The sequence below is a fragment of the Salmo salar genome, chromosome 01 (assembly GCF_965601325.2).
Source record: "Salmo salar chromosome 01, fSalSal1, whole genome shotgun sequence".
Taxonomy (NCBI): domain Eukaryota; kingdom Metazoa; phylum Chordata; class Actinopteri; order Salmoniformes; family Salmonidae; genus Salmo; species Salmo salar.
The window spans coordinates 70,389,114-70,404,217 of record NC_138291.1 but is presented as its reverse complement, the minus strand read 5'-3'; the positions used below and the strand labels follow the sequence as shown (position 1 = coordinate 70,404,217).

The 15,104-nt window shown below is 39.8% G+C and overlaps 1 protein-coding gene across 1 annotated transcript in view; it reads right to left on the bottom strand.

Moving 5' to 3' along the window:
• LOC106607837 (AT-rich interactive domain-containing protein 5B) overlaps positions 1-14,653 on the bottom strand; it is an 84,107-nt gene extending 69,454 nt beyond the window's left edge. The window contains exons 1-3 of the mRNA XM_014205248.3: positions 14,523-14,653; positions 13,993-14,247; positions 5,243-5,477 (exon numbers count right to left, since the gene is read on the bottom strand). Of these exons, the coding sequence (XP_014060723.2) occupies positions 5,243-5,477; positions 13,993-14,247; positions 14,523-14,543 (511 nt within the window). The 5' untranslated portion in view covers positions 14,544-14,653. The remainder of the gene's footprint in view (positions 1-5,242; positions 5,478-13,992; positions 14,248-14,522) is intronic.
• Between the last annotated feature and the right edge of the window lie 451 nt (positions 14,654-15,104).

Below are 15,104 nucleotides of genomic sequence, written 5' to 3'. Positions count from 1 at the left end.
ACTGCATCGCTGTGCTTGAGGTGTCACTACAGACCTGGGTTTGATCCCAATTTGGGAGAAAAAAAGGGAGTAAAATACAAAATAAAATAAAATAATTCAAACCCTTACACTCATGGAAATTGGCCTATATGGATAGTTTGAAATGTTTCTAAAATAACTATAAAAAGCATATGCATGACCATGGTAGCAATTGAAAGAGAACACTTTATCAGACCAAAAAGTGAGGACACAACAGTTCAACTGACACACAACTGAATCCAAACATTACACTGTTGATTTTATGTGCATTTGACATTTAGTCTACCTTTCACAGCATTTGTCAATAATCAAATCTGAAAATAGTCTGGATACATTCAGTAACATAATAAGAATAGGGTTTGAATGAAAGGTCTAACTGATGTCTCAGTTAGGCCACGCACCTCTCCAAACTGGCCACGCACCTCTCCAAACTGGCCACGCACCTCTCCAAACTGGCCACGCACCTCTCCAAACTGGCCACGCACCTCTCCAAACTGGCCACACACCTCTCCAAACTGGCCATGGACCTCTCCAAACTGTGCACAGTTCCTAAATAATTTCAATGCACTTTTATGACTCAAGGAAAGAGCCTTCAACTATAAGGTGCTTTTTTGAGCTCTCCTAGCTTTTCCGTTGAGGAACTGAGGCAAGCACACATGTAGTTTTTTGTTTGAAACACAGCCCCCACCATCAATCAAAAAATATTATAAATCACAATCTGGGTAAGGTGGTCATCATTCGAAAGCTTATTCTATTGCCAACATGGCTAGCTAAATCATAAAATATGATTTTACAGTGTGAGGCATTCACAAGGCACTTCAGACAAACAGACTAATTTTGGTGCGCATAAAATGGAGTCATGACTGCATTGAAGTATGTGTTCCGCAACAAAATTTCATCACAATACGACAAACATAGGCTCCTTCTGTTCAAGACAACTCAGGCTATACAGTTGAAGTCGGAAGTTTACATACACCTTAGCCAAATACATTTAAACTCAGTTTTTCACAATTCCTGACATTTAATCCTAGTCAAAATGCCCTGTCTTAGGTCAGGTAGGATCACCACTTTATTTTAAGAATGTGAAATGTCAGAATAAAAGTAGAGAGAATGATTTATTTCAGCTTTTATTTATTTCATCACATTCCCAGTGGGTCAGAAGTTTACATACACTCAATTAGTATTTGGTAGCATTGCCTTAGAATTGTTTAACTTGGGTCAAATGTTTCGGCTAGACTTCCACAAGCTTCCCACAATAAGTTTGGTGAAATTTGGCCCATTCCTCCTGACAGAGCTGGTGTAACTGAGGCAGGTTTGTAGGCCTCCTTGCTCGCACACGCTTTTTCAGTTCTGCCCACAAATTTTCGATAAGATTGAGGTCAGGGCTTTGTGATGGCCCCTCCAATACCTTGACTTTGTTGTCCTTAAGCCATTTTGCCACAACTTTGGATGTATGCTTGGGGTCAATGTCCATTTGAAAAACCCATTTGCGACCTAGCTTTAACTTCCTGACTGATATCTTGAGATGTTGCTTCAATATATCCACATCATTTTCCATCCTCATGAAGTCCCTCCTGCTGCAAAGCACCCCCACAACATGATGCTGACACCCCCGTGCTTCATGGTTGGGATGGTGTTCTTCGGCTTGCAAGCATCCCCCTTTTTCCTCCAAACATAACGATGGTCATTATGGCCAAACAATTTTTGTTTCATCAGATCAGAGGACATTTCTACAAAAAGTACGGTCTTTGTCCCCATGTGCAGTTGCAAACCGTAGTCTGCCTTTTTTTATCTCGGTTTTGGAGCAGTGGCCTCTTCCTTGCTGAGCGGCCTTTCAGGTTATGTCGATATAGGACTCGTTTTACTTTGGATATAGATACTTTTGTACCTGTTTCCTCCAGCATCTTCACAAGGTCCTTTGCTGTTGTTCTGGGATTGATTTGCACTTTTCGCACCAAAGTACAATCATCTCTAGGAGACAGAACACATCTCCTTCCTGAGCGTTATGACGGCTGCGTGGTCCCATGGTGTTTATACTTGCGTACTATTGGTTGTACAGATGAACGTGGTCAAAACCTTTAGGCGTTTGGAAATTGCTCCCAAGGATGAACTAGACTTGTGGAGATCTCCAATGTTTTTTCTGAGGTCTTGGCTGATTTATTTTGATTTTCCCATGATGTCAAGCAAAGAGGCACTGAGTTTGAAGGTAGGCCTTGAAATACATCCACAGGTACACCTCCAAAAGCCATGACATCATTTTCTGGAATTTTCCAAGCTGTTTAAAGGCAACGTCAACTTAGTGTATGTAAACTTCTGACCCACTGGAATTGTGATACAGTGAATTATAAGTTAAATAATCTGTCTGTAAACAATTGTTGGAAAAATTACTTGTGTCATGAACAAAGTAGATGTCCTAACCGACTTGCCAAAACTATAGTTTGTTGACAAGAAATTTGTGGAGTGGTTGAAAAACGAGTTTTAATGACTCCAACCTAAGTGTATGTAAACTTCCGACTTCAACTGTATATAGTTGATACTGTAAATGACATGAGTTTTCAAATATGGAAATGTGAAGTGCACATGTGTTTGGCTTGCTTGTATGACATCAAAGCGGTATTTATTGTAATCATCAACGTCTCATCTTTCAGAACAAAGACTCGTCTCGATTTACAGCATTTCCATTACTCAGACAACAGCAAATGTGCAAAAGTAGCCAATTAGAGGGAGGAATGGGGAATATTCAAGTCGCGCGGCGCTCAAGTTTATAACAGCTGTCAACACGAATACAGCGCTGTGAAATGGAGAACCTGCGCTCTGACATGTGTAGCATGTTACTCTACAGCCAATGCGTTCCAATTCAGGCGCTTATCAATCACAAAATCTGTCATTTTTAACATGTATACTGGATGACAGGGGTCTTCAGTGGAAAAGGCACAACAAAATCGTAACATATTGTACAAATTGGTATAGTAACATATCATACGAATTGCAAAAAATAGATATATATACATTACATTTTTTTGCAGAATGTAACATATCATACGAAGTGGATGACGTAGTACACAATTGGATGAGTGTACAAAAAACAGGGACCTGTTTTGGCTCGTGAGTACGACTTTCAAAACTACTGGCTGAAATTATAGAATCATTTTCATATCTTCAGTTTGTGTTGGAAAAGAAAGGATTATTAACACTGAAAAGAAAAAAATACCTAATCAGGATTTTTCTTCGGCAGTCTCTGGGGAGATAAATCTAGCTATCTAAGTCAGCCATTGGCTGGGACCTCAGAAGCTACACTCTTAGTAAAAAATTAGCTATCTAGAACCTAAAAGGGTTCTTCGGCTGACCTCGCAGGAGAGCCCTTTGAAGAACCCTTTGCCGACAGGTCATTGCGCAATAGCAAGCACGATCTAACTAGCTAGCTTTTGTTGTAGGCTAGTGTGCAGCGGCTGCGGCAGGTGTTATCGAAGAGGACGTTGTTGCTAATTTGTTAGCTTTGCCCTTTTCAAAATTGTCACGTTTGTCGTATGATGAAGGAGACCAAGGCGCAGCGTGTGTATCGTTCCACATTTTAATATAACTGTGAAACTATGCAAGACATACAAATAAACTACTAAACAAAATAACAAACCGTGACGAAGAGGTGAAACATACACTACCTCAACATAATCTCCCACAAAACCTAGTGGGAAAAACAACAATTTAAATATGATCCCCAATTAGAGACAACGATGACCAGCTGCCTCTAATTGGAGATCACCCCCCCCAAAAAAACCACATAGAAAAACAGAAACTAGAAGCACACAACATAGAAAATTTAAACTAGACAAAACCCCCTGTCACGCCCTGACCTACTCTTCCATAGAACATAAAAGCTTTATATTGTCAGGACGTGGCAAAAATTAACTTTCAACAAGATGTTAAGTTTCAAATTATTGTCATCTGGTAAGTGGAGGGCTCCTGAGTGGCGCAGCAGTCTAAGGCACTGCATCTCAGTGCTAGAGACGTCACTACAGACACCCTGGTTTGATTCCAGGCTGTATTACAACTGGCCGTGATTGGGAGTCCCATAGGACGGTGCACAATTGGCCCAGCGTCGTGCAGGTTTGGCCGGTGTAGACCGTCATTGTAAATAAGAATTTGTTCTTAACTGACTTGCCTAGTTAAATAAAGGTTAAAGCTCGCTTGCTGTTGTTAGCTCTCTTTGAAAACAACTTTGTGTGAAACATTGTTGCATTTAAACATTGTTGCATTTAAACTTTAGATTTTGTGTGCTGAACGTGAAAAAGGTGTTTACAATGGGAAGTAATAGTTGTACATATCAACTGGGAAACACTCCATGGTGCGTGCTGCATATTACAGTCACTGTCCTTTCAGCATCACAAACCTGTTTAATCTCACATCCTTTTACGTGTCACTGTTTTCTCTTTTGATGATAGTGTGACAGTGATGGCATTAGGCTACCAGTTTGGTTGTTGTTGCTGGTAGCATTGTCCATGCGGGTGCTGCCTCTGTGTGAGTGGCATCCCGAAGCATGGCTCAGCCTTAGGCCTGTTTGATTCAGTTGGGCGCATTAACTGTTGCTATATTGGTACAACGTGTTGGAAGATTATTTTCCCCCACTGAAGACCTAGGTCCAATAGCCACGTTTCGCCACTGCTACAATGCAGCTATCAAATACCTCAATGACATCAATGATACAAATTAAGGATGTCAGAGGTCTGAGGCAATTATACAGAATGTACATGCAATTATAACTGTACAATTATGTAACAGGAGCAAAAATAAATGCATAATGAAACCATTTTGAATTGGTCATACATGTATTATTGTGCATGTGTGGCTCTTACAGTGATGTGTAATCCAAACTGGTAACTATTTATACAAAGCCTAGTCATTTATTTTAGTAATTTAGCAGACGCTCTTATCCAAAGCGACTTACAGTAGTGAATGCATACATTTCATACATTTTTTTTTTCTTTTTTTTTCTTCTCCGTACTGGTCCCCCGTGGGAATCGAACCCACAACCCTGGCGTTGCAAACACCATGCTCTACCAATTGAGCCACACGGGACTACTACTATCTATAAGAGGTTTATAATTACACAGTTATAATTCCATGTATAAATTATTTCAATCATAACTCAGAATTCTAGTGCTTGTTCAAACTACAGATCGACAGCCAAACAAAATAGCTTGAAAGACAGGAAAGCTGCTGTCCTCACCCAGTTGAGACCTCTCCCTTTGGATGTCTCTGAAGTTGAGGCCGCTGGTGAAGGTGCTCTCCCTGTATCTGTGGAGGGCCTCTCTGTGTCCGTTGGTGCCCAGCTCCCTCAGGACAGAGGGCTTCAGAGGCGCTGCCCGCAGCCCGTGGGACCATTCCGAAAACTCTGGGATTGTCCACTTCACCAGGTCCTCCAACCGAACAATCACCTTCTCTGACACAGCAATGACCTCATGCTATAAGAGAGACAAGAGAAGGAAAGGGAAAGGGGATACCTAGTCAGTTGCACAACTGAATGCATTCAACCGAAATGTGTCTTCCGCATTTAACCCAACCCTTATGAATCAGAGGTGCGAGGGCAGGGAGTGTGAGGTCAGGAGTAAAATAACTACCATGGATATGTCAACTCCTAACACCACCTTAAGACTAATATAATAGTTACTATTAGAGATGGGGTCATAGCTTGTAATGGTAACTAGGGTGAACTTTTCTAAACAACCTTTTGTTTAAATGTAAAATTCTAGAGTCTACCACCCTTGAACAAGTTGTTTTCCAGGTTGTTTCAACCCTTTGAGGCAAACTAAAATAGCTTTTTCAATCTTTCCCTTTTGAGGAATTGCAATGAAAAAATTGTAACATAGAAATGTTGAAATGTGGTTTCATTTTGAGGAGTAATGGGCGCTGTTGTGCTTGTTATCGGGCCGGAGTGGTACGAGATTGTTATTAAGCTGCGGAATCTGGAGGACAGATGTGTCCATCTGGAGAAACACACTTTTTAACGCTTACCTTGCATCTGTCTGTACACCTTTCCCTTGAAGCTACCTTTAAGCATTCACACACACACACACACACACACACACACACACACACACACACACACACACACACACACACACACACACACACACACACACACACACACACACACACACACACAGGATCTTTTAATTTGACCACTTTCTCACAGCAGGAACATAATCCTGCAGCAACAGGAAATTAGAATTATTGTGTGGATTCTAATTTATGTAGGGGTCGATACATTATTTGTTAGGGCAAATCAAGTCTAAAATTTTAAAGTGGAAATTACAAACTTAAGAAGCCTTTTTAAACCTCAAACACACTACCAGTTTGCATTTCCTGCAACAGGGTGTCAAATTAAAATCCTACATCTGTACAGTGCCTTTACTACTCTTCATACAGAGTAAATTTGCATAATCCTCGTTCCACTGCTAACAAAACTGAGATAATCAAAAACAAATCTGTAAATAAGAAAAGCTGTAATGGTTAGCTTCCTATAGCAGTGTCTTCTCAGTAAACGGAAACATAAGACATTCGCTTTTTTCACTCCTATAATGAGCTGTCAAGTGGTGGTTGGTTGGTGGTTGAAACTGTTTGCGTGCTGGCGTGACGCAAGGAAGACTCTTTTTTTTTTAGGTACACATTTCCATAACATAGACCTCCATTTTAGTAACAATCAACAGCAGATAGCTGAAATTGTTAAGCAGTGATGCCAGCAGCCAAAAATCCTCTGGTATTCTTACTGTGCTTTGAAGCAATTGCCTACGTAAACATACTAAACCGGCAAATTATAAGGGATATATTATATTTGATACTACGTCACTCAGAAGATTTCACAATGGATTATGTATTTTGAGTGAGTGTATTCATAACATACTTTATAGTTTTCCTCACAGAAAGTATTCTCTAACATCATTTCATTTTATGTGACAGGTGTGGGTGCCAGCATGTAACCAACTATCCTATTTTGTAACTTGATTTACTTGAGTGACATGAGTTAGTTAATGAACAGACCACACATTCAAATGCAGTAAAACATCCACATTGAGTTACCATAAAGAGTTAAGGTACTGATAGTGGAAGGAACTGGAAGATAAAACTACCAAGCTGCATATATAGGTCAGAGGTCTCGTGAGGCTACCAATGGAAAGAAGTGACACTTCAAATAAAACAATTCACAAGAAGTTGCTGCTATATCATTTCATGCTCTTTATCATACGATACAATAGGCTTACAAGAACCATAGATGTTTATGGAGCAATAATATTACAATGTGATTTATTACAAAAGGTTCATGATTACTAATATAGGACATCGAGAGTGAAAGAATGGCAATACGGTCTGTTACAGAGTCACGGCAAAAGAAATAGTGGAGGTACGCCGTACCGGTAAACGTGAGCCTATCACAATTAATAAAACATGCCCAAAAAACGATAGGCTATTACACCTTAATTTAACATTACTGCATGTCAGCCACATGAAAAATGTGCGAATTGACTGGAAATTGGGTGGTATACGCTCCAAATTGCGTTGTGGTTTGAGAAGAACACATTTTGTCAAGGTGGAGATGAGTGGCCGAGACCGAGGCGTGCATGGACAACAGTCGATGCATCAATTCAGGCCTAATGTAGGCCTAATGTTAATCGCAGAATGGCATTACAATACACATGGTGTTTTGTAACTGATGTCTCTTTCCAATCATCAAATTGCGGGTGCACTGTTGGGGTTTGGATGTTGAAATTATTTTCTGAGTGAACGAATGTGCCCAGGTAGCCTACCGGAGCACATTTCTTAAGTGATAGTTTGATAATCAGTTGAAAATATAATGACTGGTTGTGTTTATGCCACATTAAAAGGCATAGGCAGCAAGTCCATAAGGCTAGGGGAAGCTAAACTTTCTCTAAAGTAAATGTAAGTGCCAAAATTCTATAGCCTAATTAGCTTACCCCTGTCTATACATAAATAAATAAAATTCAAAATAGGCTACTACACCAGAATGCATGATTTGGCCATAGAGGATCGTTTGCTTCCAAAAAAATTGCATAGCCTACAGTTAGAAGGGCCGACAATATGGGCAGCGCACGCTGCAAATACTAAATAGATCCTTGTTGAGTTGCGACTGTCAGTGAAAAGCAGAGAAAGCATATGGCTATTGCTGTAAAGAGATGACAATGAAAAGACTGTCTATTAGTTATCAAAATTCATAACTTAATTGAGCGAACAGTAGCCTATCTTAGTAGCCTATCGGTTTTTATTGATCTGTTTGTCAGTGTCAGCAGAGAAGGCTACCCTATCATTTTTGTAGTAGGATATATTTTTTTAAATGCCTGTAAGAAATGTAATCTACTTTAACCCCTGCAGGACATACTGGATATGACCCCTTTTTTTAAAACTTTAAAACAAATAATATATGAGCGCTTATATGACATGTATGGAATGTCAACTGTGTAAGAGCAATTAACGTTCCCAGGACTACTAATAAATGATACAGGATATAAATTAGGTGATAATGAGTCATTAGCCAGTTTCAGATGTGCTTGAAGCTCCAGATGCATTGACATGAAGCAAAGGTCACAAGGGATGTCTATATGTAATGTTAGGAAGACTAGCTCTAAAGAGCAATCTCAAAGCAATCTAAAGTAGCGTTAAAGGCCCTATTGACTACAGAGAAACAGTGTGCTTTTATGACTGTTAAAATTCAACAATTAATGCTACTACACAATAATTGCATAAAATCCATATCCATATCCATATCATTCCATAAAAAGAACACCACCGTTTTTGAACTGTAAGGGACATTCCTTAATGTCACCATTGTAGGGCAAAGTGGTACATTGGTTGGACAGGTCTTTCAGTTAAGAGTCAAGAGTCCCACAGACAGCCCCTGTCATGCTGAGAAGGTTTCAGTCTGGTGGCTCAGGGGGTCAACCCAGGAATTCCTTGGGCCAAAAGGAGATTAGTAATTGAGTAATGGGCATGGTGACATGAACAATGCTCCATGGTGCGCTCGGCTGAGGGAGTGAAATGCAATATGAGTTCATTATCTTTCCTCCTCAGCACTGACCTTGGCTACAGTGTCTCAAAACAAACTCAACTATCTAAAAAAAAAAGAGGCCAGGAGATGCTAAGGGGCTAATATATTCTACTGAGACTGTTTTAAAATGGAACTGGGTTAAATAGTTGTTTTATGCCTGCAATCTATATGCCTGCAAGATATTGGCGATCAGATATGCTATAAACTATAAGCAGCTACCATGTTGTTTTGTACAGTGTGTCATTTCAAAAATACTTAAAACACACAGTACTGAATACTATCTGACTTAGTTTGACTGTGGGGTGTGTAATCAAAGACTAAATCATATCAGGTTGAAGCAGTGCTATGAGCATTCACTAAAGAATGAAATTATGCTAAGCACATTCAAACATCTCATCTGTGGTTTCAGTCCTCTAAGGTTATAATGATCCACAATAGCTTGGGGCTTAGAGTCATGCATTATGGGAAATGTTTGATGTTAGTGGTTTGTCAATGACAAGGTGTGAACCAATCCAAATACCACCAATTTCTCATGTGTGGAGGGAAAAGTCACTGTTATAACACATCCTTACATACAGTATATCAAAGAATAGCAGAATATAAAAAACTAATTTATGTGGATGGAAATAACATAAACCAAAATGATGTGTTTTTGTCTTTGAAGTGCATGACATCCAGTTTAAATTACATTTTAAATTACCACCAGTAATGCCATAAAACAAGATAATAATTTACATGTATTTTAGAATGCAAAAGGAATTCACTTGAGGGCAACGTTCAGACTTAATGGCTCCTCCCTCCCCCTCTGCCTCAAATTCCTGCCATTGTTGAATGAATAGGGTGATTTGGTGTCATGCTCACTAAACAGTAAGCATCTCACATACACTATATATACAAAAGTATGTGGAAACCCCTTCAAATTATTGGATTAGGCGATTTGTGGTCCCGTGTGGCTCAGTTGGTAGAGCATGGTGTTTGCAACGCCAGGGTTGTGGGTTCGATTCCCACGGGGGACCAGTACGGGAAAGAAAATGTATGAAATGTATGCATTCACTACTGTAAGTCGCTCTGGATAGGAGCGTCTGCTAAATGACTAAAATGTAAATGTATTTCAGCCACACCTGTTGCTGACAGGTGTATAAAATCAAGCACACAGCCATGCAATCTCCATAGACAAACATTTATGCAGTAGAATGGCCTTAATGAAGATCTCATTGACCTTCAATGTAGCACTGTCATAGGATGCCACCTTTCCAACAAGTCAGTTTGTCAAATGTCTGCCCTGCTAGAGCTTCCCCAGTCAACCTTAAGTGCTGTTATTGTGAAGTGGAAATGTCTAGGAGCAATAACAGCTCAGCCACGAAGTGGTAGGCCACACAAGCTCATAGAACGGGACTGCTGAAGTGAGTAGTGTGTAAAAATGGTCAGTCCTAGGTTGTAACACTGACTACCGAGTTCCAAACTGCCTCTGAAAGCAACGTCAGCACAACAACTGTTCGTTGGGAGCTTCATGAAATGGGTTTCCATGGCCGAGTAGCTGCACACAAGCCTAAGATCACATGCACAATGCCAAGTGTTGACTGGAGTGGTGTAAAGCTTGCCGCCATTGAACTCTGGAGCAGTGGAAACGTGTTCTCTGGAGTGATGAATCACGCTGCACCATCTGGCAATCTGGCGGACGAATCTGGGTTTGGTGGATGCCAGGAGTACGCTACCCGCCCCAATGCATAGTGCCAACTGTAAAGTTTGGTGGAGGAGGAATAATGGTCTGGGGCCGTTTTTCATGGTTCGGGCTAGGCCCCTTAGTTCCAGTGAAGGGAAATCTTAACGCTACAGCATACAATTACATTTTAGACGATTCTGTGCTTCCAACTTTGTGGCAACAGTTTGGGGAAGGCCCTTTCCTGTTTCATCATGACAATACCCCCGTGCACAAAGCGAGGTACATACAGAAATGGTTTGTTGAGATCGGTGTGGAAGAACTTGATTGGCCTGCACAGAGACCTGACCTCAACACTATCAAACACCTTTGGGATGAATTGGAACGCAGACTACGAGACAGGCCTAATCGCCCAACATCAGCGCCTGACCTCACTAATGCTCTTGTGGCTTAACGGAAGCAAGTTCCCGCTGCAATGTTCCATCATCAAGTGGAAAGCATTCCCAGAAGAGTGGAGGCTGTTATAGCAGCAAAGGGGGGACCAAATCCATATTAATACCCATTGATATTGGAATGAGATTTTCGACGTGCAGATGTCCACATACTTTTGGTCATGTAGTGTAAGTTGTCATAACACCTTCTATTGAGTTACTGTTTGAATATCTGGACCACCAGATAACATAACTGGAAAATTACTTTTGCAAACATACTCCCTCCAGGAAAATCTGAGAAAAAGCAAATAAACAATATATCATCTGATTTCCCTACAAACATGTCCCAAGCACTCAAACACAACCAGTATGGATTTTTGCCTTGAACCAAAGCTGATTCTGGACAGATTCCACCATTTATTTCTACTGCAATCAATAAAACTGCTGCAGTCACTGCTTTCCTACCTCACTGCTTTGTCATTTATAGTAATAGAGTGGAGAAGCAGTGACATCCAAGATAATAACAAATTATTAGCTTATGATGCAAAAATACCACACTACTTGCCAATTTTCCATTTCCACGAAGGGTACCTAGAGTACTGCAAAGATAAGGCCTAAGCAATTAGCTGTAGCAGCACTTTGGCGGTTGTAGCTGTAAGTGTTATCTAAAACAGCTCTCTTGAAACATGAGCCAAATAAAGACAGTGCATTGAGCCAACATGTACCGGAGGGGGGCGTTGAGGGCAATACCTAATACTGTGTCACTCAATAAGTAGTTTAACGCATGTGACTGTTTTGCAATAGGCGGTTCTCAGACCACAGAATGCAGAGTGACAAATAGAGGTTGTATGATATTCACAATGGGTGTGCCACACAACATAATGCCTTTTCACATTAGCATGCAGGCATTTTTTAGCTAGTGGAGTAGAGGGGTTGTCAGCGAACGCAAAATGAGCACAGTAGGACATGGGTTTCTCTTGTCCCTGCCTACACTGGGAGGGGCGAAGAGCATACAAATACCCGAGCCAGAGGGGAAATGACATAATGCGTTGAGCATTGAACTCAAGAAGCGATATCCAGAGAGATTTATAACCTCCTTTTATCACACTGAGGAAAACACTTATTGTACTCATGACATGTGTACATTTGTGCTGTAGATATGTAGTCTTAGACATACCTATTAGTCAGAGGCTATAACTACGAAGTAAATCTTGGAAATTGAAAGCTGTCTCAGGCTATGCAGATTTGCATAAATATAATTAACTGACTAGTAATAACTGCAGCCAGTTTACCTGTTTGAGTAAATGTCCAATGTAATCTAAGTAGAGCAATTTGCTTTGAGGGTCAAGTTTAAAATCACATTTAATGGGGTCATGATTTTGGCATCAACATCACAGTTTTAGATATCATTATATGTTATGTCATACTCTACTTCAGCTGTGCTGTAGGCTATAACTATCCATTTACCACTACCAACACTCTAGAGTCACTCTGTCGTTTGATCCTGGAAGGAGTCAAATAATATTGTCCAGATATCCAATCATGTGGATGTTACCGCTTTCCAATGCAAATCAGGCTTCTCAAGGGGTGGGGCTGACTTGTCCTTATTGCAGAAGTGTGTTTCTAAATGATGGACTGTGCATGCACTCAATGTAATTACAAAGTCATTACATTGTGTTAACTAAAGGATAATGCAAATGAAGGATTTGGATGATCCTGGTTGAGTAAAGAAGAAAAAAGGATTAAGTTACATTTATTCATAGCAACATCCACTATAAATACCTTTCTCATGAAAAGGAAATGTGATAGCTACTGTATTACTCAAGAGGAAAGAATGCTTACCATCAGCAAAGGAAAAGATGGTTATGTTTGCATTGCTAATCAAATACAAACCAGGCTTTGTCCTCCCTAATGGCAACTGCAGGCATATTTCATGTGACCATAAAATCAAGTGATCGAAAAATATTTCAACTTGATGTTGTGTCGAATAGAGTATTTGGGTAGGTTACAGTGGCATATAGAAAATATGTGATTGTTTTATATACCGCACAAGAAAAGCATATACAAAACTAACCCAAGCTTTTTCGCTCTCTGCCACGCGCTTATGAAATGTGATACAGGCGTCATATTTGGCCACTTAGCAAAATGCCTCAGTTAATCATATTGCTAATGCCAACATATCGGACTACAGTAAGTGTCCTTTTGTAATGCTTTGGCATTTCGACATGTCCTGATCCTCGGGTAAGAGGGCAGTACATTTGATCTGACAACAATATCATATCGTTAGGAATGCGAATGATTTCATTGACATTTTGAAAATGATTAAGTAGTTAGACATGTTAGCACTCGTTTTCAATAGGTCGTGTGCGCTTATTCAGCAACCATTCATATGCTATGATGAAAGACTGTTGTTGAATGTAGGAGTTATGATCTCATGCTTTACCATTTCGCAATTTCCTCCTATATGTCACCCATCATGAAATAAAATGACAAACGCTGGATTCGTAGGCTATAGGGGGTTTTCTTCCCCTAATACAATTATCCCCGCACGAGAGTTATTACGCACAGCTGGATAAGATTGAACTGCACATTCAGCAGTCGACACAATGAACAAATAGGCTAAGTAGACAATAACACAGTAATAGACACATGCCGTTTGTGATGGATCAATGTGGGAATCACATAATGCATGCGCATATTATACAATTAATGACCAAAGAATGCAGAAAATGCCACATTGATTTATCAACACAGAATATTTGTTAGTCTATACGCTGTTATTCATTTGGGTGCATAAGGCACGTCGTGAGAGCAAAATAGGTTATTACCTCTCCATGGTAAACTGTCCTTCCCGAGGGAGTATCTTCGGGTAAGAAATAAAGTTTTGAGCTTGATAAAAGTTGCTTAGTAGTCCTTTCCTCCCACAACAGCTGTAGCTCCGCTATGCAAATCGGATCCCCAGGCTTACATCTCACGAAGAAAAAGTCTCCGAGGGACAGAATTCTTGGTTTACCGTCCCGGTGAAATTTAAACGCCTTGTAGAATATATATGGTCCGTGTAAACCGCAAGAAGAGCCTACCCACTGTGGAGAAAATAGCAATAAACAACTTAATTAATGACTTATTCATATTCAATAAATGAGGAAACCGATAAAATAGCACGACATGCGCAATAACTATGGCTTGCCAAAACCTTAAATAACGCACTAATAACACCTGACTGATTTAGAACCATGTAACTATATATGTAATATGTAAAAACAATAAAACATACAAGTATTGTAAATGAGCTGTCTCCAAATTGTTAATATTATGCGAAAGTAGAATATGTTGGTGTATGATTATGTTAGTACGTTACCTTCGGTGAGTTGGGCTCCATCTCGACGTTCTGAATTGATTAAACTCAACACGCTCTCCAAACTTGTTGGATTGAATGGATTGCCGAAGGTCCTGTAAGGACCCTATATTTTTTAAGTTCAAAAACAGTTTGTTGTCAATATAGAACACTTGTAAAAAATATTGAGTTCCTCCCAAATAAAAAAAAACTGCATGGCTTTTGTTGCTGTGCATCAGTTAAACTAATACAACTCCACAGTAGATAATCGTGTACCAATACAATCGTCCGTATTCACTTAGGAAAACCACATATGCCTATTACTATCATTGAATTCATGGAATTCGACAAATATAACTATGGAATTAACACTGTGCATCAGTCCGATAATTCCTCAATAGTGTATTTAAGTTATGCGCAATGGAAACATTTTTTGTTACCATATAATTGTTTTTTTTTAAATATGAAAAAATATTTATTCCAGGACCTGTGTAAAGATCGTTTGTATGAAAGAACATTTCTCACAGTAATGATTAAGGGCGCTCGCTGTGGATGCCTTCGAGAAACAATGTTACACTCTGAACTACTTAAAAAGGCTATCAAATG